This window comes from Sinohyriopsis cumingii, chromosome 6 (assembly GCF_028554795.1).
Source record: "Sinohyriopsis cumingii isolate HCF-2022 chromosome 6, ASM2855479v2, whole genome shotgun sequence".
NCBI lineage: Eukaryota > Metazoa > Mollusca > Bivalvia > Unionida > Unionidae > Sinohyriopsis > Sinohyriopsis cumingii.
In genome coordinates this window covers 94,419,399-94,446,437 of record NC_142966.1, presented here as the reverse complement: position 1 = coordinate 94,446,437, position 27,039 = coordinate 94,419,399, and the positions used below count along the sequence as shown (strand labels likewise).

Here is a 27,039-nt window from a genome sequence, read left to right as displayed (position 1 = left end):
CTAGGCCTAGATGCACAGATGACATAAAGACAACAAAAACTTGAAGTCATTTTCTTCACAAATGGTTTTGATTAATTCCTTACAAAACAGGAGTGTGTTAATGGGTCTAATGCTCTACTCACCAAAAAGAATTTCCAGGAATTCAAGGAAAGAATAATTTTTCTAGCTGCCGAGTGTTGAAACTATTTTCTTCCGTTTTAAAAAAGATTTTCAAATCAACTGCTGTAGTGGGCACAATGGATGTCACATTGGTACCGTTCTCATTTAGAACCAACAAGACATCATAATAAGTCTTTAGGCAGAAACCCCATGTTGATATGACTTCTTGTTTTGAGGAAATAATAATATCTTCAAAATGGTGGCCATATTGGATATCTGACTGGCACCATTTCCATTTAGGACCAAATGAGATATCATAAGAAGTCTAAGAGTATGACCAAACATCTAAGAGTATGACTAACCATCTAGAGTATGACCAAACATCTAAGAGTATGACTAACCACCTAGAATATGACCAAACATCTAAGAGTATGACTAACCATCTAGAGTATGACCAATGGTCTAAGAGTATAAATAAACATCTAAGAGAAGTAGCCATAAGACTTTTCATGATGGCCATTTTTTGTGCCATTATGGAGGTCAGATCAGCATTTACAACCAACCAGACATCATAAGAAGTCTCTCAGAGAAAACCAAATGATGATAAGGCCAGTCATTCAGTAGTGACAAGATTTTCAAGTCTTTCTGTGAGTTGGATGTATCAGCAGCACCATTTTCATTTTAGGACCAATATCAAAAGAATTTTTTTTAATGAAATCTCCAAGCTGATACGACCATTCATTTAGGTGAAGTAGAAATAACAAAAATTTTTAAGATAACCAGGGTAGTGACCACATTGGACACCAGATTGGCACCCTTTTCCTTTCAGACCAACTAGACATTGTATGGAAGTCTTCTGGTGAAAACCCAATGTGAATGAGACATTCCATTTAGCAGAAGTAGTGATAACATTTTCAAGATGGCTTGCTTTAGTGCCATACTGTTTGTCCAAGCTTCAACGCTTTCATTTAAGCCCAAATACACCACGAGATAAATGCATGTACAAAGTTTCATGGCAATTCTAGTATTTCAATGGGAGTAGCAATAACAAACTTCTGTTAATGGGAGGATCAAGACCAGATGTCAGATGACAGACAACAGTTCATTCCATAAGATCTATGTTCCACATCTTAAAACTAAAAGAATGTGTCAAGATATTGGTCTAAGACAACCAACATTTATTGGTAAAGCTTCATCTGCAATTGAGTCCACATTTAGAAATTTGAATAGTTTTCTTTTAAACCAACTCCTCTTTTGTAGTGCACAAGCAGGAGATGGCAAACCAATTGTGCCTCCCAAGGTTTCCAATTGGAATGCACAACTAAGTGCAAACAGACACAAAATTCAGGATTTGATCACCAATGAACAGTCACAAACCTTTCTTCTTGAAATAGCTTTCAAACTATTTACGACTTGAATTATTGATACCCATCACTTGCCACACAACCACGTGTAGTCTGTGCAGATTAATTTGACCCTTGTTTACTATCAGTTTTATACTCTGAAATATTATGACATGGTTCTTTCCTTATTCAAAAATAAAAGTTTGATAGTCTAAAGTTTCAAAACTGAGATCTTCATTTTGCTAAAAAGTGCTTAAATTGATCTGTTATTCATTGATTAATCTATGATCAACTAACTTAAGATCAGGACACCTAACACAAAAACTGACTGAGTTGCTATGCTGTGCCCTGTTATCATACAACCAATATGAAAATTGATCCAGCTGCTAAGTTATGCCCAGTGATCAGACATGAAAATTGACCCAGCTGCCATGTTATGCTCTCTCATCAGACAACATGAAAATTGACCCAGTTGCCATGTTATGTCCATTGATAAGTCAACATGAAAATTGACCCAGCTGCTACATTATGCCTTTGATCAGACAACATGAAAATTGATCCAGCTGCCATGTTATGCCCTGTGATCAGAATAACATAAAAAACTGGGTGAGTTGCCATGTAGTGCCCTTTAATCAAACTAACATGAAACTGGGTGAATTGCCATGTCATGTCCCGTGATCAAACACGAAACTGGGTGAGTTGCATGTAATGCCCTGTGATCAAACTAACATGAAACTAGGTGAGTTGCCGTGTCATGCCCTGTGATCAAACTAACATGAAACTGGGTGAGTTGCCATGTCATGCCCTGTGATCAAACTAACATGAAACTGGGTGAGTTGCCATGTTATGCTCTGTGATGAAACTAACATGAAAATGGGTGAGTTGCCATGTCATGCCCTGTGATGAAACTAACATGAAACTGGGTGAATTGCCATGTCATGCCCTGTGATCAAACTAACACGAAACTGGGTGAGTTGCCATGTCATGCCCTGTGATCAAACTAACATGAAACTGGATGAGTTGCCATGTTATGCTCTGTGATGAAACTAACATGAAATGGGTGAGTTGCCATGTCATGCCCTGTGATCAAACTAACATGAAACTGGGTGAGTTGCCATGTCATGCCCTGTGATCAAACTAACATGAATCTGGGTGAGTTGCCATGTAGTGCACTGTGATGAAACTAACACGAAACTGGGTGAGTTGCCATGTCATGCCCTGTGATGAAACTAACATGAAACTGGGTGAGGTGCCATGCTATGCTCTGTGATGAAACTAACATGAAAATGGTTGAGTTGCCATGTCATGCCCTGTGATGAAACTAACAGGAAACTGGGTGAATTGCCATGTCATGCCCTGTGATCAAACTAACACGAAACTGGGTGAGTTGCCATGTCATGCCCTGTGATGAAACTAACATGAAACTGGATGAGTTGCCATGTTATGCTCTGTGATGAAACTAACATGAAATGGGTGAGTTGCCATGTCATGCCCTGTGATCAAACTAACATGAAACTGGGTGAGTTGCCATGTCATGCCCTGTGATGAAACCAGCATGAATCTGGGTGAGTTGCCATGTAGTGCACTGTGATGAAACTAACACGAAACTGGGTGAGTTGCCATGTCATGCCCTGTGATGAAACTAACATGAAACTGGGTGAGGTGCCATGCTATGCTCTGTGATGAAACTAACATTCAACTGGGCAAGTTGCCATGTCATGTGCTGTGATGAAATTAACATGAAAATGGGCAAGTTGCCATGTCATGCCCTGTGATGAAACTAACATGAAACTGGGTGAGTTGCCATGTCATGCCCTGTGATGAAACTAACATGAAACTGGGTGAGTTGCCATGCTATGGTCTGTGATAAAACTAACATGAAACTGGGTGAGGTGCCATGCTATGCTCTGTGATGAAACTAACATTCAACTGGGCAAGTTGCCATGTCATGCGCTGTGATGAAATTAACATGAAAATGGGTGAGTTGCCATGCCATGCTCTGTAATGAAACTAACATTCAACTGGGTGAGTTGCCATGTCATGCCCTGTAATGAAACTAACATTCAACTGAGTGAGTTGCCATGTCATGCCCTGTGATAAAACTAACATGAAACTGGGTGAGTTGCCATGTTATGCCCTGTGATAAAACTAACATGAAACTGGGTGAGTTGCCATGTTATGCTCTGTGATGAAACTAACATGAAAATGGGTGAGGTGCCATGCTACGCTCTGTGATGAAACTAACATGAAACTGGGTGAGTTGCCATGTTATGCTCTGTGATGAAACTAACATGAAACTGGGTGAGGTGCCATGCTATGCTCTGTGATGAAACTAACATTCAACTGGGCAAGTTGCCATGTCATGCGCTGTGATGAAATTAACATGAAAATGAGTTGTCATGTCATGCCCTGTGATCAGGACACATAACATAAAACTTATGGTAATCTAAAAACGATGAGAAGAAATCATACTCTTGCATGTCTGAATAGTGTAATTGCATTCATATAACATTATTTTATAAGGTCTTTTTTGTTAAAAAATCTATTTATCTGTGATTCTGTTCAATCCAATGGAGTTTAATAAGCATGTGTTTGGTGATCTGTGATTTATGAAACAGCAACACAAATACATTCCTCTTTAATGCGACAGACTTTATTATATGAACAAGAGTAGACAGTTCCAAGTTAAAACAACCAAACTGTGAACATTACTAGCCGCTTATTTCTTCAAAGTTTAAGTCTGTAACAACTTTGCACTGAAGATTCAAAATTATAAATTACTTGCAAAAATATGCAGACTTCCAAAAGCCAATTCATTACAAGAATCTGGACAACAAAGCAAGTAAATGTTACCCGTGCACTAAAGGGAAACTAAAAGAAATAAAGGCGAATCTGCTAAAACAAGGTACAACTGAAAATATCGCATGCGCAATAATAATAACACAGCAATCTGATTTAAATAAATATGCTATATAATGTATACATAGGATATAAGATAAAATACTGATCACATGCAGGTTGCTATGGTCACCTTTTTTCTTTCTTCTTTTATTAGCTGTGAGAAAACATCAAAAAATTATTCAATTTACATGACAAGTGTGCGTAAAGTTGAGCACTGCTTGAATTTGTTCTATTGATTTGTACAAAATTAACTTCCTATGAATTATGGGGTTAAAATGGACTTAATGATGTTCATGAAACAAAAATGGATGAAAAGTAATTCGCTGTCCTTTAGGATGGGGTCATTATAGTGACACAAGGACAGTGCATACAATGTAACCTCCTTCTATAGTCAAATCCCACTAAATCAAAAATTAACAGAAGGAAAAAATGATGAAATCTACAAAGACATGTCTTTTTACCTCTATCTTTTTTGATAAATAGCAAACCATCCTAATAAGGAGTTATGCAAAGTGGTCTTCTGATTTCCCATGAAAGGAAATTTAGGAAGGGTAAATCTAAATATAATGCCTTGTGCCAACACATTTTAACATGTAAAGTCCTTCAAAGTTGGTAAGCATAAACTAATAAATGTGGCCAAATATTAATATAATGCCTTGTACCAACACATTTTAACATTTTAAGTTGGTAAGCATAAACTAATAAATGGGGCAAAGTCCCAAGTCAAAAACAAAAAAGGCCATAACTTCATAAAATGTTTGAAAATAGTGAAAATCAGTGCTGAACTAGGTCTTCATACATCACTCCCTCGACAACCTGTGCCCTTATAACTTGTCAACCCACTTATAATGCAGGTTCAAGTATGGATCCCATTTTATTAAAACCAGAAACTACAAAAAAATTGATCCCTACTGATTGCACTTTATAAAAATTGTGATCAAAATTGGTAACTGAAACTTTGATAAATGACTGTTTTATCATTGAAAACAGTAGATAGGACCTGGAAATATTTTAATCAACATTATGATTTTTTTGTTGTTGTTGTTCTAGGGTTTAACACCATTTTTCAGCACACGATAGGCTATACATGACGGCCAGTATTAATGGTGGAGGAAGAACCCGGGAAAACCCCGGAAAGAACCACCGACCCACGAGAAGCTACTGACAAGCTTTCCCACATACCCACATTGGCTGAATCCGAGACTCGAACCCACGCAGAGGTGAGATGGCAGTGATCCGTAACGAAGAGCGCTTTAGAACACTCGGCCACTCGGGGCCCCAACCAACATTATGAAATTATCAACTTTTCATATGAAGTCATATTATCTGTTACATTTTCTTTCCAAACGACATTCTTATTGCACCATATATAACACTATTCACTAGTGAAAGCAATACCCTAATAAATAAATTCCAATTAAAAAACTTTTTTATCATGAGCAATTTGTGCTTTAGGTTTGTCTTTTATTTCCTTTTAAGTGTAATCATCATAAATGCAATGTGTCATCTTATATCTAAATGTAAAATCTGTCAATCTGCCATAACTGCTATGTCCAGGAAGATTTCTCTGAGAACCTAATTAAATGCTGACCATGTTTTGATATCTGACTTGCACAAGTATTTTGTTGTATTGTTGCACTGAACTTGCATCAAATAAAGGAGGTGGAATAAAAGAAAAGTTACAAGGCATGAATTAATTAATTAATTAATTACATGCTTAAGATCCAGTGGCCCTGATGATTATATGCCAGGTGAACTCATTTCAGCTGATCACTGGAACACTCTTATAAAGGTTAAAGTTTATGTTGTTGTTGGGTTTAATGCCATTTTTCAGCACAAGATAGGTATACTTGGCAGCCAGTATAAATGGTGGAGGAACAACCCAGGAAAAACCCCAGAATGAACCACCCACCCACAAGAAGCTACTGGCAAGCTTTCTCACATAGCCACATTGGCCAAATCCAAAACTTGAACCCATAGAGATAGAGGTAAGATGGCAGTGATCTGTAACAGTGAGCACTTTAGACCACTCGGCCACTCAGGGCCCCTACTGTATAAGTAATATAACTAAACTAACTTAAATTAACCTATTAAATTGTAAATATGATCAAAGATAGCAAGGCAACCAAGCCAAATGAATACTTTGTCAAATAAAGAGCTTTGCTTCAAAGATAACATTAAAGAACATTGTAGGGAAACGAATCAAAACAAAAAGCAGTGATGTAATAAACAAATGTTTTCACCTACATGTGATGGTTGTTGAAACCAGTTGGAATAATGTTAACGATCTTTCTGATGTTGGACATCTTCAAAATAAATGTAATTTATACAGAATAATGAACAACATCGTTAGAAAAGCATTGGAAATTATTCTTGATGTGATTATAAAACGAGGATTCAGTTATTAAACAGACCAGTTCCCACCCCCAGCCCCTGCAGTTTACTGGAATACCTAGTGGGGATGGCATCTCTTATTTTTAAGGTCCCATGGTTACTCACGCCCTTGCTTATAGTGCGGTCTATGTTTTTGGACCCTCGCTGTGCATGATTTATCAAGGGAGAGGTGTAATGTAAAGGTTCTTCAAAGATTACTTCAAAGAAACATAAATTAACAGCAAATGTTCCAAGTCAGACAGGGTTTTTAACTTCATAACATTTTGCTGGAAAGGAAAATCAAAATACATCTTGGTCTTTTCAATGTAAAGCTTCATATTAAATCTGATTTCAATTCACAAACACCTTTAAAAATGTTTCAAGGAAATGTGATTTGTGATGGACCTGACATTATGTGACTGGACAGATGGACATGGCTAATATTATGTGACTGGACAGATGGACATAGCTAATACAATAATACTACAAGCCTCCTCCATAAAGTGCAGCTTGAAAAGATTAAAGTCTATGTTACATTATATCTGAAAACAGAAACTGACAATCTATAGGTAAAAACATGACAGCTTATCTGATGATGTACATGTATAAACCTGACAGCTTATCTGATGATGTACATGTAAAAATGTGACAGCTTATCTGATGATGTACATGTAAAAACCTGACAGCTTATCTGATGATGTACATGTAAAAACCTGACAGCTTATCTGATGATATACAAGTAAAAACCTGATGTACATGGTTAAATTTCATACAAGAATTTTTCACAAACATGATCTTATGACAAGGTATTTTGTTAGTTTTCAGTTATATTCATCTGTCATCTATATACAAGATCCAATTATCAAGAATGTATTGGTGAGATTTAGTTTTGTTTGGTACCAAAAGAAACCTGTAACCAAGATACCTCTATTCAATCTAACTTTCAATATAATGCAAACTGAAAAGTTTTGTTCTTCAAAGCAAACATTACTGCATTATAAAAAGCATGCATTATATATTTATGATTGTCGTTTGAAATGTTAAGTACTATCATTAATATTCTGATTTCACTATACCACAGTGACAGTTAAATAGCATTAAAAATGTTCTAATATCCACGGTGACAGTTAAATACTGCCATTATCATTTTGATTTCACTATACCACAGCGACAGTTAAATAGCATTAAAAATATTCTAATATCCACGGTGACAGTTAAATAGCGCCATTATCATTTTGATTTCATTATACCACTGTGACAGTTAAATAGCATTAAAAATGTTCTAATATCCACGGTGACAGTTAAATAGCACCATTATCATTTTGATTTCATTATGTCATAGTGACAGTTAAATAGCATTAAAAATGTTCTAATATCCACGGTGACAGTTAAATAGCGCCATTATCATTTTGATTTCATTATACCACAGTGACAGTTAAATAGCATTAAAAATGTTCTAATATCCACGGTGACAGTTAAATACTGCCATTATCCTTTTTGATTTCATTATGTCATAGCGACAGTTAAATAGCATAAAATATGTTCTAATTTCCTTGGTGACAGTTAAATAGTGCCATTATCATTTTGATTTCATTATGTCATAGCGACAGTTAAATAGCATAAAATATGTTCTAATTTCCTTGGTGACAGTTAAATAGCATCATTAATATTTTGACTTCATCATACCATGGAGACAGTTATATATATAAAAGATATATGTACATTATGAAAATTAATCCAACATAAAGCATTAATGATTTTTCATTCTATACTAACCAGGTAGATCATCCTCTGTATCAGAAATGGGAAGACTGCTAAATGAGGTAGTATCTTGACCCTGACCTTGGTATCTTGACATTGGTACGACTGTTCCCACCGGCATGGATTTGGCAAGCTTGTCTGCATGCTTATCTGTATTACATATCAAAGCTAATGTCATCAACACAATTATGTTGAAATTCTCTGAGCGAGCTAAAACGACCAAGTCAAAATCATGAATTTCAAAACTGTCACCCATTTTGACTGTGTAAAGCATGAAGTTCACAATTCACACTCTTTTCTAAGTGCAATGCATGAAGTTTTTAAGTTCTCACTCTTTTTTGAGACTCTTGTACAAAGATGACTTGTATGTTTACCAGGTTAATTATATAGAATTGCTGACAAAATGATTGACATTTAGTGCACATAAAATTTATTAATACAAAGTCCACGAGATGCAAAGTTACATGCCATTGTTAAGCCTGGTTGTTACAGTTTTCATAATTGTGTCAAGTTTTAAGTGCTGCTTCTATGGATTATTTTAAAAAACAAACTATACTGTGGATTCACTTTTAATTATGGGGTACCAATTTTGTTTATTTCATGGCTGCTACAAATTTCATGACCCACTTAAAATAATCCACCTGTGAAAAAAGACATTCCTTTATCAGAGGCATTCAAAATCGTTGGAACCATATGTACTGCTTACAAGTCCAACTACAAACTGCACAGATCCAGATCTGTCTGCACATAATGCACTGGCAGATCTGTGTCTTTGCAATTTGTAAGGAGTAATCAGCGCAACAAACAACATAAAAACTAAATTTGCCAGTGTATCATGTGGCATCAGACCAGGGTCCATGTCTTTTGCAGTTTGACTTGACTTTTATGTAACTGTGGTACCAACATAAATGTCATATTTTGCAAAATGATGAAAAACAATATTCATCAATGTAATGGATCCACAAATCACAATGTTTCAGGATATTATTACTCCCTGCAGTGTATTATTACTCACCTGCATAATGCTGCAGTATATTTTGGCAGTCCAGTATCCAAGGTGCCTTCTGAACGGAATCAGAGTCAGATACTGAGTTTGACGGTGGTGGTGGCGGCAATGATGGTGCTATACTAGCCACACTCCGAGGTGGAGGGGCACTAAATGTCTGTAAGAAATCAAGATTATATGGAATGTTGTGACAATTTTCCAAGTCCTCTGCTGCACTGCCATAATTCCTGACAGAATCAAAGTTGTTTAAGGTATTTAAAGAATCGTGTGTGCTTGGTGTGTACGAGGCTGGTCGATTAGGCACTGGTGGTGGTTGTGGACTGGGTGGATTTTTACGATTTGGCTTTTTGGCGATGAACTTGTCTGATCCAAATCCATTGCTGTCACTCTTCAGACTGTGCAGAAAAACTTCTGTTTCAGTGTTTGTTGCCCCAGCACTGACATTCCTGCGGCGTTGCTTTTCCCGCCTTCTTATTCTTATGTATCGGACCAAGACAAATATGATCACAACAAGAAGCATCCCACCAATCACTCCTGCAAGAGATATATAACAGTAAATATTGCTTTAAAAAACACAATACTGAGCCCTTAAGAGGAAATGACACTTTGTCCATCTCAATCCATTTTCTTTGAGCTACTTAAAGATTCTAAAACTGTTGCAAAATTAAATTAAAAATTAAACTGAAAATATCATCAATTTGCTGTTCTAGAAGATCAATATATATTGTTCAAAAATAAGATTCCATGCACAATATAACACTTTGATACATCTCAGATTTTTTAATCAATTTATGTATGTATTTGCTTCACATGTCCAGCAGATCAAACGTTTTAGCCAGCACATACTCTGACCAATCAGAAATCAGTCTTAGGATATCCCAAACACCATTATATCAAATTGCCTTTGATCTGTTTATCCACTGAATTTTCAAACAACTTAATGAAGTAAAATTAAATGGTCTAGTTTACAGATTGCTTCTCTGTCAATCAATAAATGTATTGCCAACTAAGCTCAATTCAAAGATGAATAGATCTAGCTGACACATTCTTTGTCCGATAATTAACAGGTTTTGCTGACTAAGCTTGTTTGATCATTATGTTTTCCCAATTGTTTAAACACTCTATAGTCACAAAGCACAATCAAAAAGGGGTATTGTTGTTGTTGTTATAGGGTTTAACGCCATTTTTCAGCACAAGATAGGCTATACATGATGGCCAGTATTAATGGTGGAGGAAGAACCCGGAAAGAACCACTGACCCACGAGAAGCTACTATCAAGCTTCCTCACATACCCACATTGGCCGAATCCGAGACTTGAACCCATGCAGAAAGAGGTGAGATGGCAGTGATCCGTAATGGAGAGCACTTTAGACCACTCAGCTACTTAATAAAAACCTTATCAATGAACAACTAGACCTGGGTCTGTACTACAGACATAACATGGTTTTTAACTATGGTGTGTCAGCACATAATATCAATATCAAACTTTGTAAAGCCTAGGCCAGAAATAAGAAAAACAGATAATGCATCTAAGTTTTATTATCACATTCTAAGACTCATCAAGCAGAACTTCATCTGACTTTACCGAAAATGGCCATCAATTAGGTGATACATATTTTGAAGCAGGTAAATCAGCACATTATTGATTAATGAGAAAGACAACAGAATGGAATACAATACTGTTGCTGGGTACAAATCTACAGTAGTTTCTGAATGAAACAAGTAACTCAAAAAGACTTATGCTTCCCTGGGAGAGAACGATTTCCAAGAATTCAAGATAAGAGCATTTCTTTTCTTTAATTGTGGAGTGCTGAAACCATTTCTGACACTCGAGTGATAAGATGTTCAAATTAGCCGTTGTGGTAGCCATACTGACTGTAAGATCAGTACCTTTTCACTATGGAAAAACTAGACACAATTGGAAAACTTCTGGTACAAAACCCAATACCAATATAGCCATCCATTTGGGAGAATTTACGACAAGAGTTTCAAATATGTTCATTGTAGCAGGTGTACAAGATGTCTGCCTGGCACCATTTTCTTTTAGAATGAACAAGATATCGCAAGATTTTTTAATATATGAAAACCCAATATCAAAGATGGCTGGCCATCTACTCTGGTGTAATAGTACTAACAAGATTTTCAAGATAGCTCTTATAGTGGGCATAACAAATGTCACCATTTTCATCCTGCACCAAACAAAACATCATAAGGAATTTTTTAGTGAAAAAGCCAATGTTGGTGTGACCCTTCTGACGGCGTAACAATAAAAAGATTTACAAGATGTCCACTGTGTTGACCAGTTGGCACAATTTAACTCAGTAGCCATCTGGTGAAAACACTATGCTGATATAACATTTCTTTCAAACGAAATCGCAGTAACAAGATTTGACAGAAGTATGACATGGCCGCTATGTTGGACATCAGATTGGTACCATTTTCATGTCCAATAAACATAATTGTGTCCTTTCCTGCTTTTATTCACAAGAATCTGAATACTTCTTTTTATTCCTCTGTGTTGATTATTAACACTTTTTTAGAAGCTTATTTTCCCTTTTGTCTTAAACATGCATCACTTTCTGAATGCCATTTTTAAAAAATTCTATAATCAACAGTTTGATCATCCAGAGGCTTTGCATGAACAAACAGGTGCAGTTTAAAGCATCTGGGGTGCTGCAGTTTAGTTAGTCTGGTTCTCTTACTCATTTTACTAATTCTAATAAGAAAAATGGATCAAAATCAAACACGGATGAACCAATTATCCAGATTTTTTGCAACGACCATTTTTCCATAGTTTTTGCTTGTATGCCATAAGTCAGTATTTTATGGGTAATTTTTGCAAGACTTACGGTAAAATCGTAAGAGTTGGCAGGTCTGTATAACCAGTGGAACTAAAATAGCTTTGAATAATTAGTTTGAGTATAACCAGTTAATCAGAGAAGGATATTACTAACACTAAAGCTGCACCAAATCCAGAACTGAAAATGACAGTTTTCTGGTACATTTATTATGACTCTATGGTCTTATAGTACGTAAAATAAAAAAAAAAAATGCAAAACCATCATGTTTAAAATTAACCAAATAATTAATTTCCACAGAATACAAAGTTAAAACAAACTTTACAAATTCAAAAGTATGGAGTGTTCCAAATGAATTCCAGCTCTGGAATGTACTGATGTGCCACTAAAGCCTTGAATGTGCTGATGTGCAGTTTTGCTGTATCACAATTACAGTAATACCTCATGCATTCACGTTTCTGGATTCGCGAATTCACGGATTCGCGAAATTTTCATTGGTACCCTCTACGTACATGTTTTCTTTATTTTATTGAATTGTACCTTTGTTATATGACTTTTGTGACACATGAAGTTTACCTAGTTTACCTTCCTGACAAAGACAAAGAAAACGTCAGTCATTAAGTTTACAGTCCCATTTGTTACTTGGTTTTTCCTTACTGTGAGTGCAAAAGAAAATGGCAGCCAGTGAATTAGTATAGGGGTAATATTAGTACATGTATACGTGTACCGTACTGTAAATGCGCTAGTGTGGCAAATACCCATTAGGCGATATTGTACTCTATTTTTACATCAACCATTTATTTCTCTTTTTAAGGGTAATGTATTAAGCTAACTTTTAAATGAAATTAAAGTGCTTTGGGAGCATGATTTGGGTCATATTTAGGGTTTAAACCCTAGAAATAAGCACATATTAGCATTTTTTGTGACTCGTACCAAACATTCGCGATTCCTCCTGATCCGCGACTGGTTCTGTAACCTAACCTCGCGAATGTTCAAGGTATTACTGTATATAATCCAGAGTGTTTTTGAGTGAATTCACAATAATCCCAAAATAGTGCTTAAGTTCAAACAGTCAATAAGCACTTTGTAATTTCAATGAATAATTTAAAAAGATGAAGCTGCTAAAATTACAATGAACACAACTAAAAGACTGATAGGAAGCAATAATCCTGTTTATCTCAAACTTGTATACATCCCCACTTGACCTATGTTGCAATAACCATTCCTGAAAATACTCCATCATCTTAATGGAAATTACTGCAAAACCTTAAACAAATTCATTTGCAGAATCTCCTATGGTCATAATGAAGGTCTGGTCTTGAGCTTAAACCCAAGTAAACAACCTATTTATAGGTTACTAGCAAAACAAACACAAGAGCTGTCTGGTAGACCTCTACCCTCAAATACAGAACAAGGTCATGTGCACATTACAAATTAAATATACATAACAATTTAATGACTTTTTTTGAAAACAACTTATCCCCTTTGAAAACATTCATTTTCAGGAAATATTTTCCAGTAGAAAGAGATAACAATTTTGTGATCCTTGGCAAGTATGCATTCAAATAAATCCAATACTTGCCTACAATGACATAGATTTCACTCTGGTTGATGCCTGCCACATTAGATGTAATGACTGGTATTCGGATATCCTCACAGTGGTGACCTCTATGCTCATCAGTACAGTTACAGTAATACAGTCCCTCTATTGTGACCTGACAGACTCCACCATTCTGACAAGGATTGTCTCTGCATGTTGTCACCATCTGTTCACATCTTGTACCTGACAACAAAGGATATCTTAGTAGGAAATAAGTCTTTTTTTAAATTAAAGTGCATGACCAGAAAATTATATTAAAGCATTGGAAATTTTTGTTACGTAAGCCACCTCCTGTTGGTAAGACTGTAAATTGCAGCCACACTCAAATGTGCCACAGCTTTCAGGTCTGAGACCAAAGTAACTCTCACTGCAAAATAAATAAACAGCACATTATATGCCCATTTCACGGATTTTTCTCTACTAATGACCCTGACCTTTGACCTAGCTACTCGCCTACTATAATATATGGAGCTGGATAAGCTGATTCAAAATATCTGTGGTAAGAAAGTGAAAGTGAAGGCGAAAGCCAGGATAAGGAAACAGAGCAATGACTTGCATCATCTTTTGACTTTGACCCCTAAGGAGGGTGGGTGGGTGGGCATGTCTATGGTAGGCGATACACTGTCTAGTCATGATATTTAGCTGCTTAAAATGACCTATTTGCCTTGTGGTACTCTTGAGTTTGAGCCATGGGCCATGGCAATTGTATGTAACATGCTGTCTATACAGGACATGCCAGTGGCTAAAGTTTCATTAAATCATCTTCAGTAGCTTTTAAGTTGTGACAAAGATACAAGACACAGCATTAGGTTTTCTGTGACCCTTCAATTGTGGCATGGGGTTTGGTTAGGGTATGTGACACCATCAAAAGCAAACTACAAACAAGGGCTAAGTTTGATGAAAATCTTCCCAACTGTTATGGACTGGACATGTAAATGTTAATAGATGGTTGGATGGATGGATGGATAGATAGGGATATACAATTTTGATTATACTTTAGAAGAATGTTTAAAATTAATACTTGTTCAAAGAAAGAAAAACTGTGTTAAATGAATGCTGTTGTAATAAGAAAACAGAGATCTCTGCTCTTATAACAGTTCAACTGGCCATGCCTCACCTCCATAACCTGGTCTGCACATGCAAATGTATGAAGATGGCCCCTCAATGCAACTTCCTCCATGAATGCAGGGGTTGGGAATACAAAACTCTCCATACTCACACCTCCGGCCCATATGCTTCTTTGAACATGTGCAGTGATACTCATTGGGAATACCCTTGATGTTTGTGCATATACCTGAAGGCAAAAATATATACATTCTACAACAGTTAATCTATTATGAAGATTAGACATTAAATGAAAGGAGCAAATGCCCTAAAAGTATAGTTTATGTCACACAGGTATCATGACTTGAGAACAAACTACAATGTAAACTTTTTATAATTAAAACTGACCCAAGACAAAAAGAAATTCCTATTTTATCCTTGAATAAAATTGTAGTGCAGTTGTGGGCAATAAAATACCCTTATGTGATATTTATGATGATGGGTCTTGTTGCCACAGTGTTACCTATGGTGTATGACTTCAGCCTTGGTATTTTCATAATAGTTTCTTGTGTTCACTTGCTAAAACACACAAGGCACTGCCATGACCACAGTATTCCCAAGTTCCCCGACTGTGGATAATATCACATCCATAGTTTTTCCTCTATATCATCATAATGCAGGTGAGGCTTGTCAGAAAGCTGTCCACTTTATGGAAGCATTCTTTAGCTGCAGAGGTATGTGAAAACATAAAACTCGATTGCTTCCTGCTTTTTGTTCTATGTGATGAATTGTTTTGGAATTTATTCAAAATTTTCTAAAAAGTCAGGTCTATGTCACATAATGCCACTGGACAGAATAAAGTTTGCTTCAGCCAAACATTTCAAAGCAGTACAAGGTGCATTCAATTATATGTTCTATGAAATTAAACAATGAGAAACATCTGATTTTTTATAATCCAGAGTGATTACTCTTGTCACAGACAGATTCATGTACAAAAGTGGATATTATAATAATAATCTTATACTTTTGTTATGTGCATGCATGATGTATTACTATATTTAAATGTGTCTCATCTTGCCATGGTTATGAACATATGAAAAATATGCAAAGGCATTCCATTGCAGTTATTTAAAAAACTAACGCCATAATCATGTAAACAGGAGACCACCTTTATGTTTAGCCCATCTTTATGTAACAAAGTAAAAATCTACAACACTTATCTGACACAGAAGTTAAATCTAGTGTGTGGACAGACATAAAGAGGGACATACAGACATGCTCAGAAGCCAAAGTGATCACTATATCAATTACTCACAAAAAAAGTGTCATGAAATGAAATGTAAATTTTGAAGAAGAAAAAAACATGACTTACAGGTAAGTATTACAGTTAAAACAATGGTATTACAGAATATGACATCCTGACTGCGTTCTGTTAACCCATTTATAAAAAAAAAGGGGGGATTTCAACTTGCTGCATGATAATGATGACCCAATCCAAATGCCACAAGAAAGTGATACCTACATTTCATTATTCATTTTTTCAGGCCTGACTTACCATTATTAAAGCATGGACTTTCTAGACAAGGATCTGTATCGATCTCACACTTGGCCCCACGGTAGCGATCCAAACACTTGCAGATGTACGAATTCAAGCCTGTGTTCTCACACTTGCCATTATTCATACACGGAAAACTACTGCACACATCTAAAGAGAAATAAAGACAGGAAACTTGAACTCTTCAGCATATAATTTTAGGGATATATGATTTACAAACTGTAAATCTTTGCATTGCTTTGTATGACTTACCTAAATGCGGTGTATCGTAAGATTACCTTAGACTGCAATATCCTAACTCACTCATCATTTGCTGTCAAGTGTATCTTAAGATTACCTTAGACTGCAATATCCTAACTCACTTATCATTTGCTGTCAAGTGTATCTTAAGATTACCTTAGACTGGAATATCCTAACTCACTCATCATTTGCTGTCAAGACAGATCCTACAAGACCTTTCTCCATCACATTTTAATTTTTATTTCAAATCTGAATCTAAATCTATGAAGAGGTTTCTCACTGGATTAATTATTCTGATTTCTCTAAGCACTCATTAAATGAGAGACAAAAGTACTCAAATACTGGAATATATCTAATAAAAAAAAAGAAGAAAAAATTTGGTGAAACTGGGTGAACACAGCTGAAGACATCAAAATTTGTACAATTTTTATCACCTGCCAGAATTTTAGACAAATCATGAAGGTAAAATCCAGATTATTGCATAACTTCCTGAAATTTTATATTCTCGACAAGTAGAAAATTTGAGATCTATGCCTAATCTGGCAAAGACATTAAACTGATATGAAACATACTGTTGCCATGGATTGGGTACTCATCATCCTTGCACTGGAACTCAATTCTTGCAAACTCCTGCTCTAAAGCAGCTGCATTACTTCCTGATACTGGCAAGCGAATGTTGTAGATGCGTATATTCTCCATACACCCTTCAAAACCTTTCCGGATGTCACGATACCCATTTTGGTATACATCGACCTCTGCTCCAAAGTAAACATCTTTCGTATTCAAATCAAGGTTTTTATTGCTTCCTGGTGCGGTCGTGATGGATGAATATTTTCCATCAAGAAATATCTCAGCCTGTTTGCCATGTCTCTCCACAATGATTGTGTGCCATTCTCCGTCACTGACAATGTAAGGTACTATGACCAATCCCTCTCCACTTCCACAGTCAAATCTATACTGAATTCGTCCATGAACAAGCTAACGAAAAAAGGAAATTCAAAATATTCAATACTTGGCATAAATCTTCAAGAAAGAAGATGTGGCTAAAAATGTACACCAAAAAAATAACATTTTACCAATACATAACTGAAGATGGATTTAGCAAGAACCTGATAATTTATTCATTTTAATGAAGAAGAAAAAATTGCTTTTCTAAGTGTTTTTTTTTGTGCCGATTCTTCAGTATTTTGGACACATCATCCATTCAATGAAGAACATAATTAAGGAACAAAAATATGCTTTTGGCTAATTTTTTCTTCTGCAGTCATTAAGAACATAAACATACAACTATAAATGACTGAAATTCAACTTTTGTCATGATTCATAATTAGGGTTAGAAAATTCAACTCATCCACTCTTATTTAAGAGTGGCAGCTAATGATGGGCTCATCACTTTTTCAAGATGTTTGTCCAACTGGACAAGTGGCACTGAAGCAGATTCAGCAATATCTATCATGTAGGATGAGGAAAACTGAGGCTGGACAAGTTCCAAACCACCTACCCTGTTGACAAGTAGCAAACTGAAAATTTGTTAAGCCCTGTCAACCAAACCAACTGAATTGTCTTACCTGCCATGTGATGCATGTAGAAAAACTTTCACTAAACTGTATGACAAATCAATCTGTTACAGGGAAAGAAAAAACTTGTCTCAATATCTACTGATATATGTAGCATGATGTCCCACCCAGTCACATTATCCTGGCACCAGGCAGACTAGTTCTAACACTAACCTCTTAATGCTGAGCGCCAAGCGAGGCAGCTGTAAGTACCAATTTTAGAAGTCTTTGGTATGACTCAACCGGGGATCGAACCCACAACCTCCCACATCTGAGGCGGATGCTCTAACCACTAGGCCACACTGGTCAACAGTGAAATCATTACTGACTTGAAAAGGCCCTAATCTGTAGTATTTTGGTGTGCCGAACACGAATATAACCGTGAAAAATTTGTATTGGCTCTCGTTTTGAAGATATTCATATACCTCATTTTCTATGTTTCACTGTGTAAATTTCTCCAGTAGGACTGCAGCAACATCCGGAATAATGATGTAACATTGCATAATACCATCATGCTCACATCATCCACAGTTGATTGCATCATTTTCTGATGCAATGCAATACTAATGCCATGCGGCTGCTGAAGTAAGTTGACGTCAGCAGTGTACTATACATGTGTAGGCCTATTATACTAATGCCAGGCGGCTGCTGAAGCTGACGTAAGCAGTGTACTATATAAAGCCCAATCAGATAGGTTCAGCATTTAAAATATTTTAGACGTTGTGCGAGACAGTTCAAGCTACTGTTACATAAAACTTATTATTTTATCCATTTACGTACAATAAAGAACAGTAATGCCTCGAAAGTGTGTTAATACCGCGGACAATTTTTGCTATATTTGTGGGGAAGTGACATTTGCCAACCAGAAGAAAAGTATCAATTCTCAAGTGAAGAAGGCATATCATCTTTACTTCGGATGCAAGGTTGGTGACCAAGACAAGCCTTGGGCTCCGCATATATGCTGTGCTACATGTACAACACAGCTTTCACAGTGGTTGAATTGCAAAAGGTCATCAATGCCGTTTGCAGTCCCAATGGTGTGGAGAGAGCCAAGCAACCACCTAAATGACTGTTACTTCTGCTTGGTTCCTCCTCTTTCCGGCGCAATAACGAAGCGAAAGAAGTCGAGAATAGTCTACCCAAACATTCCGTCTGCATTGAGACCAGTTCCACATGGTGAGGGACTTCCTATTCCAGAACCTCCAGCAGAATATTCTCTTGATTCATCTGACGAAGACAAAGGTGAGTCGACCTGTTCTTCTCCTGGTCCATCAGCATGCAGTGATCCAGATTTTCACTGTGGTGCATCATCAACCCCACACAGAATAACACAGGAAGAACTAAATGACCTGATTCGTGATTTGGACTTATCAAAGAACAAGGCAGAATTGCTAGGATCAAGACTCCAACAATGGAATCTTCAAGAAGAAGATGTCACAATTACTGCATATCGAAAGCGCCACCAGCAATTGGAGCCTTTCTTCAGAAAGGAAAGTAATCTGATATTCTGTTCCGATATTGAGGGCCTCATGAATGCTTTAAAAATCACTCATGACCCACAAGAATGGAGACTATTTGTGGACTCTTCGAAACTGAGTCTCAAGGCTGTGCTTTTGCACAATGGAAACATTCTTCCATCTATTCCAGTAGCGTATGCTGTCCACATGAAAGAGACATACGATAACTTAAGGCAGCTACTGAATTCCATTGAGTATAACAAGTACAGCTGGCACCTCTGTGGTGATTTGAAGGTAGTTGCCCTTTTAATGGGACTGCAGCAAGGATATACAAAATACATGTGTTTCTTATGCGAGTGGGATAGCCGAGCAAGGGAAATGCACTACATGAGGAAGGAATGGACTCACAGGCAGAATGTAGCCATTGGAGAGAAGAATATCCAACACCCAGCTCTGGTTGAGGCTCAGAAAATCTTGCTACCACCCCTTCACATCAAACTAGGTTTGATGAAGAACTTCGTGAAAGCCATTGACCGGACTTTGCCAGCATTCCGATACCTGCATGAAAAATTCCCTCGACTCAGCGAAGCAAAGATTAAAGAGGGAGTTTTTGTGGGTCCTCAGATTCGAGAGCTTTTCAAAGATGACCGGTTCAACAACTTGCTGGAAGGTGACGCGAAACAAGCATGGAATGCTTTTCGCCTAGTTTCTACAAACTTCCTCGGAAATGTTAGGGCAGAAAACTATAAGGAACTAGTAGAAGACATGTTGATGAAGTATAAGAAACTTGGCTGCAATATGTCTCTAAAGATTCACTTCCTTCATTCCCATTTGGATTTCTTTCCTAGCAACTGTGGTATTGTTAGTGATGAACACGGCGAACGTTTGCATCAAGATATCGCAACAATGGAACAAAGATACCAGGGAAAATGGTCCACTACAATGCTGGCTGACTACTGCTGGACACTCCTCAGAGATGCTCCCGAACAGCTGTACAAGAGACAGGCGAAGAAATCTAAGATGTAGTCAATGACTTGATTTTTTATAGGTAGGCTATTACAGTTGACCTTTTACTATTGGAATGCATTTTGTTATGTAAACATTAATTTCTTGCAGATTACAAAAAAACTAGAGCCAATTTTGCAATTTGACTGTCATATTCGTGTTCAGCACATAAAAATTGATAAGAATTGACTAATTTTATTTCAGTAACATGACTTTTGTAAAAATTTGTTGTCCAGTGGCCACTGGAGAGGTTGCATTATGGTTGTAGATTGTGGTTATTATGAGAACACGTACCTCCAGAATACTGTAGTCTTTATCCCCTTTAACATACATCAGATTGGCAGTCTCTTTCCTGGTTTTGATACTAAGCTGCAGACTTAGACGATTCTCAATGGATTCCTGCAGTGTCCATCTGGCATAACTCTGACCAGAAAATGTCATCGGCTTGTCTCCTGAAATTAGAAAAATTTACATAAAACATGAGAATGTTTTTAATGACCGTTAAGTAGATAATGAAGACTGTTATGTAAAGCAATTTTTTCAGTAGCTTATTGGCTGTCTATTCCCCACCCAAAAGAAATCTAAAAGCTATGTTTAGAGATCTATTGAATCAAATGATATTGTTCAATCCCATAATAGTCTAGGCGGTATACTATAGTTACCATATTTATACTCGCTTGTAACTTGAATCCAACTGCAAAACAAATAGACCCTCATCTGCTGTCATGTAATGAGCTGGCAGATCAGGGTCTATATTGTTTGTTCTACTGATTACTCCCAGGAAACTACACAGACCCAGATTTGGGTCAGTACAGTTAGCAGTTGGACTTATTTCTGAAAGGATTTTATGATCATGATCATGTAGTTATTAATGAATGCAGCATTGAAAATATTTAATTAAATTAACTAGCCTCTGTAAAATGAAGCATACAACATACTGAGGTGAACACTAATGCATGTTTGGTTGTATTTCATAAATCATGAGGAAATTTATTTTCAATATCTCATCATATTCAAAGAAATACATTATCCCTCACCTTTTTGACAGCTGGCAGTAGTGCACTTGTTGTCAGTCTCCTTTTCACAACGTTTTCCAGTTTTTCCAGGTGGACACTCACAGCGGAACTTGACATCTGACAGTGGGAGACAAATTTTGTATTTGGGACAGGGATTTTGGCTGCAGCTGGTCAGATTCTTAAGACAAGTCTCACCTATAGACAAAATTATGAACACAGATAATGAGGCTTTTGCTTTATTCAGAACGGCTTAAGCTTTGTTTAATCAAAATCACTGAAATAAATGATTATGGCCTTGGAGAAACTGAAGATATATGCAACGATTATGGTGATAATGATTGTCCAATTCTCTGAAAGCATATTTTTTTCAGTAAAGAACTATTTAAATTCTCACAGGCATCTGCAACTTTCTGATGTCTGCTAAATCATTTCAACCACATTTTCCTGAAGTTTGCTACTCTAGTAAACAGAACGATGACACTACCTTTGACAAGTGTCCCATGTGAAAGAGGTTACAGCCAGCAAAATAGGTTAAAATCAAATCTCAGAAAAATGTTGTTAGAAATTGATTGATTTCACTTGAATTGAAAACTCACTACATTCTGTCTCCATAGTAACAAGTTGATTAACAAGTCATACTTTTTTTATGTTTTCATTCCTTTTTCCTTTGTATTACATCTTTTAATGTCACAATTTAGAAAGTGGGACAGAACATTTGCATAATTTAAGACGTATGAAGTTTCAGATACATGTTTTTAAAAAATAAGTTGGATTGTCTTCTTTATTTGAATGATTTTGTTTCACATGTCAATTAGATCAAGCTAATCTGGCATAATTATCATATACCATAAAACTAAATGATTTTGTGTCACATGTCAATTAGATCAAGCTAATCTGGCATAATTATCATATACCATAAAACTAAATGATTTTGTGTCATATGTCAATTAGATCAAGCTAATCTGGAATAATTATCATATACCATAAAACTAAATGATTTTGTGTCACATGTCAATTAGATCAAGCTAATCTGGCATAATTATCATATACCATAAAACTAAATGATTTTGTGTCACATGTCAATTAGATCAAGCTAATCTGGCATAATTATCATATACCATAAAACTAAATGATTTTGTGTCACATGTCAATTAGATCAAGCTAATCTGGCATAATTTTTATATACCATAAAACTAAATGATTTTGTGTCACATGTCAATTAGATCAAGCTAATCTGGCATAATTATCATATACCATAAAATTAAATGAATTTGTGTCACATGTCGATTAGATCAAGCTAATTTGGCATAATTATCATATACCATAAAACTAAACGATTTTGTGTCACATGTTGATTAGATCAAGCTAATCTGGCATAATTATCATATACCATAAAACTAAATAAAAGATAAATAAACTTGGTCATGAAATTTTATCTCATTGCCTTTAATTATTTACTTTTATCCTTTTTCTGTTTGAACCAGTAATCAAGCCGAAGTAAATATGTCGCAATTAAAACCACTTAAGATTCAGTAAAACCCCTTGAAAAAATATCACAGGGTATAAAAACCCTTGACTTGAAAAGTACAGGTAACCACTCATCAATGTGTTCATCACATCTTGGCCTCATTTCATTATACAAGTTGATATTCCATACATGTTTATCACATACTGGTCTCATTTCATTATACAAGTTGATATTCCATACATGTGTTCATCACATCTTGGCCTAATTACATTATACAAGTTGATATTCCATACATGTGTTCATCACATCTTGGCCTAATTAAATGATACAAGTTAATATTCCATACACGTGTTCATCACATCTTGGCCTAATTAAATGATTCAAGTTAATAATCCATACATGTATTCATCATATCTTGGCCTCATTATACAAGTTGATATTTCATACATGTGTTCATCACATATTGGTCTCATTTCATTATACAAGTTAATATTCCATGCATGTGTTCATCACATCTTGGCCTAATTAAATGATACAAGTTAATAATCCATACATGTATTCATCATATCTTGGCCTCATTATACAAGTTGATATTTCATACATGTGTTCATCACATATTGGTCTCATTTCATTATACAAGTTAATATTCCATGCATGTGTTCATCACATCTTGGCCTAATTAAATGATACAAGTTAAAAATCCATACATGTATTCATCACATCTTGGCCTCATTTCATTATACAAGTTGATATTCCATACATGTGTTCATCACATATTGGTCTCATTTCATTATACAAGTTAATATTCCATACATGTGTTCATCACATCTTGGCCTAATTCAATGATACAAGTTAAAAATCCATACATGTATTCATCACATCTTGGCCTCATTTCATTATACAAGTTGATATTCCATACATGTGTTCATCACATCTTGGCCTAATTAAATGATACAAGTTAATAATCCATACATGTATTCATGATATCTTGGCCTCATTTCATTATACAAGTTGATATTTCATACATGTATTCATTACATCTTGGTCTCATTTCATTATACAAGTTAATATTCCATACATGTGTTCATCACATCTTGGCCTAATTAAATGATACAAGTTAATAATCCATACATGTATTCATCATATCTTGGCCTCATTTCATTATACAAGTTGATATTTAATACATGTATTCATTACATCTTGGTCTCATTTCATTATACAAGTTAATATTCCATGCATGTGTTCATCACATCTTGGCCTAATTAAATGATACAAGTTAATATTCCATACATGTATTCATCACATCTTGGCCTAATTAAATGATACAAGTTAATATTCCATACATGTATTCATCATATCTTGACCTCATTATACAAGTTGATATTTCATACATGTGTTCATCACATATTGGTCTCATTTCATTATACAAGTTAATATTCCATGCATGTGTTCATCACATCTTGGCCTAATTAAATGATACAAGTTAATAATCCATACATGTATTCATCATATCTTGGCCTCATTTCATTATACAAGTTGATATTCCATACATGTGTTCATCACATCTTGGCCTAATTCAATGATACAAGTTAATAATCCATACATGTATTCATCAGATCTTGGCCTCATTATACAAGCTGATATTTCATACATGTGTTCATCACATATTGGTCTCATTTCATTATGCAAGTTGATATTCCATACATGTGTTCATCACATCTTGGCCTAATTAAATGATACAAGTTAAAAATCCATACATGTATTCATCACATCTTGGCCTCATTATACAAGTTGATATTTCATACATGTGTTCATCACATATTGGTCTCATTTCATTATACAAGTTAATATTCCATGCATGTGTTCATCATATCTTGGCCTCATTTCATTATACAAGTTGATATTCCATACATGTGTTCATCAACTCTTGGCCTAATTAAATGATACAAGTTAATATTCCATACATGTGTTCATCACATCTTGGCCTAATTAAATGATACAAGTTAATAATCCATACATGTATTCATCACATCTTGGCCTAATTAAATGATACAAGTTAATATTCCATACATGTGTTCATCAACTCTTGGCCTAATTAAATGATACAAGTTAATAATCCATACATGTATTCATCATATCTTGACCTCATTATACAAGTTGATATTTCATACATGTATTCATCACATCTTGGCCTCATTTCATTATACAAGTTGATATTCCATACATGTGTTCATCAACTCTTGGCCTAATTAAATGATACAAGTTAATAATCCATACATGTATTCATCATATCTTGACCTCATTATACAAGTTGATATTTCATACATGTATTCATCACATCTTGGCCTCATTTCATTATACAAGTTGATATTCCATACATGTGTTCATCACATCTTGGCCTAATTAAATGATACAAGTTAATAATCCATACATGTATTCATCACATCTTGGCCTCATTTCATTATACATGTTTATCACATACTGGTCTCATTTCATTATACAAGTTAATATTCCATACATGTGTTCATCACATCTTGGCCTAATTAAATGATACAAGTTAATATTCCATACACGTGTTCATCACATCTTGGCCTAATTACATTATACAAATTAATATTCCATACATGTGTTCATCACATCTGGGCCTAATAACATTACACAATTTAATAATCCATACATGTGTTCATCACATCTTGGCCTAATTACATTATACAAATTAATATTCCATACATGTATTCATCACATCTTGGCCTAATTACATTATACAAGTTAATATTCCATACACGTGTTCATCACATCTTGGCCTAATTACATTATACAAGTTAATATTCCATACACATGTTCATCACATCTTGGCCTAATTAAATGATACAAGTTAATATTCCATACACGTGTTCATCACATCTTGGCCTAATTACATTATACAAGTTAATATTCCATACACGTGTTCATCACATCTTGGCCTAATTAAATGATACAAGTTAATATTCCATACACGTGTTCATCACATCTTGGCCTAATTACATTATACGAGTTGAGGTCAAGCAGGCCTCTCAAAGATATGCAAAAACTCCATATCAATAAGTGGGATAATTACAAAAACTTCTCAGTCATGTTCATGTTGTTAATAGACAACTTGGATTTTTCCCCTACTTTCAAATAGGTTACCATATAATTGAGGGATTCTTGTAGGAAATCAATCATGCTAAATATACAGCTATTATAAGAAGTAGGGCTTGTCAGCCTAATTATCACAAGAAATTGCATTAACTTAATGTGCAATCAACCGAGTTAAGAATTCTGTAGCAAAACCAGGAGGTGAAAGTTAAGCATTTTTCAAGTCTCCATCTTGCAATGTCTGTTCTGCTGGTGCACTCATGGTTTCTTGGGTTGATGTTTATTATAATGCAACATTTGTAGTTAACTGATTGGCTTTGGAACCTGTGCTTTTCTGATCTGTAAAACTAAATAACACTATTTTTATGCATGATGCTATCACAATATTTTTAATTTTCATAGATAAATCTATTGCATTTAAAAGCATGATTATTTGAAACTGTGTATTCTTTTTTCTCATGTAAAACAATCACATCCTAATTACAATACAATGTTGTCTGGAGTATTTGTTCTTGGTACAGTAATACCTCGAACATTTCCAAGGTTAGGTTCCAGAACCAGTTGTGGATCAGGAGGAACTGCGAATGTTTGGTATAAGTCATTAAAAATGCTAATAAATGCTTATTTCTAGGGTTTAAACCCTAAATATGACCCAAATCATGCTCCCAAAGCACTTTAATTTCATCTAAAAGTTAGCTTA

At 35.5% G+C, this 27,039-nt stretch overlaps 1 protein-coding gene across 3 annotated transcripts in view; it reads right to left on the bottom strand.

Moving 5' to 3' along the window:
* Positions 1-27,039, bottom strand: part of LOC149797466 (protocadherin Fat 1-like) — a 299,704-nt gene that overhangs the window by 10,053 nt on the left and 262,612 nt on the right. For 2 of the 3 annotated variants that reach the window (XM_089962274.1, XM_089962275.1), the window contains 9 exons: positions 21,776-21,949; positions 21,033-21,190; positions 17,293-17,698; positions 16,481-16,630; positions 14,999-15,175; positions 13,864-14,064; positions 9,493-10,017; positions 8,493-8,627; positions 4,474-4,497 (listed from right to left, as the gene is read on the bottom strand). In XM_089962274.1, coding sequence (XP_089818400.1) covers positions 4,474-4,497; positions 8,493-8,627; positions 9,493-10,017; positions 13,864-14,064; positions 14,999-15,175; positions 16,481-16,630; positions 17,293-17,698; positions 21,033-21,190; positions 21,776-21,949 — 1,950 coding nt within the window. The remainder of the gene's footprint in view (positions 1-4,473; positions 4,498-8,492; positions 8,628-9,492; positions 10,018-13,863; positions 14,065-14,998; positions 15,176-16,480; positions 16,631-17,292; positions 17,699-21,032; positions 21,191-21,775; positions 21,950-27,039) is intronic. The other variant, XM_089962276.1, reaches the window with a different exon arrangement.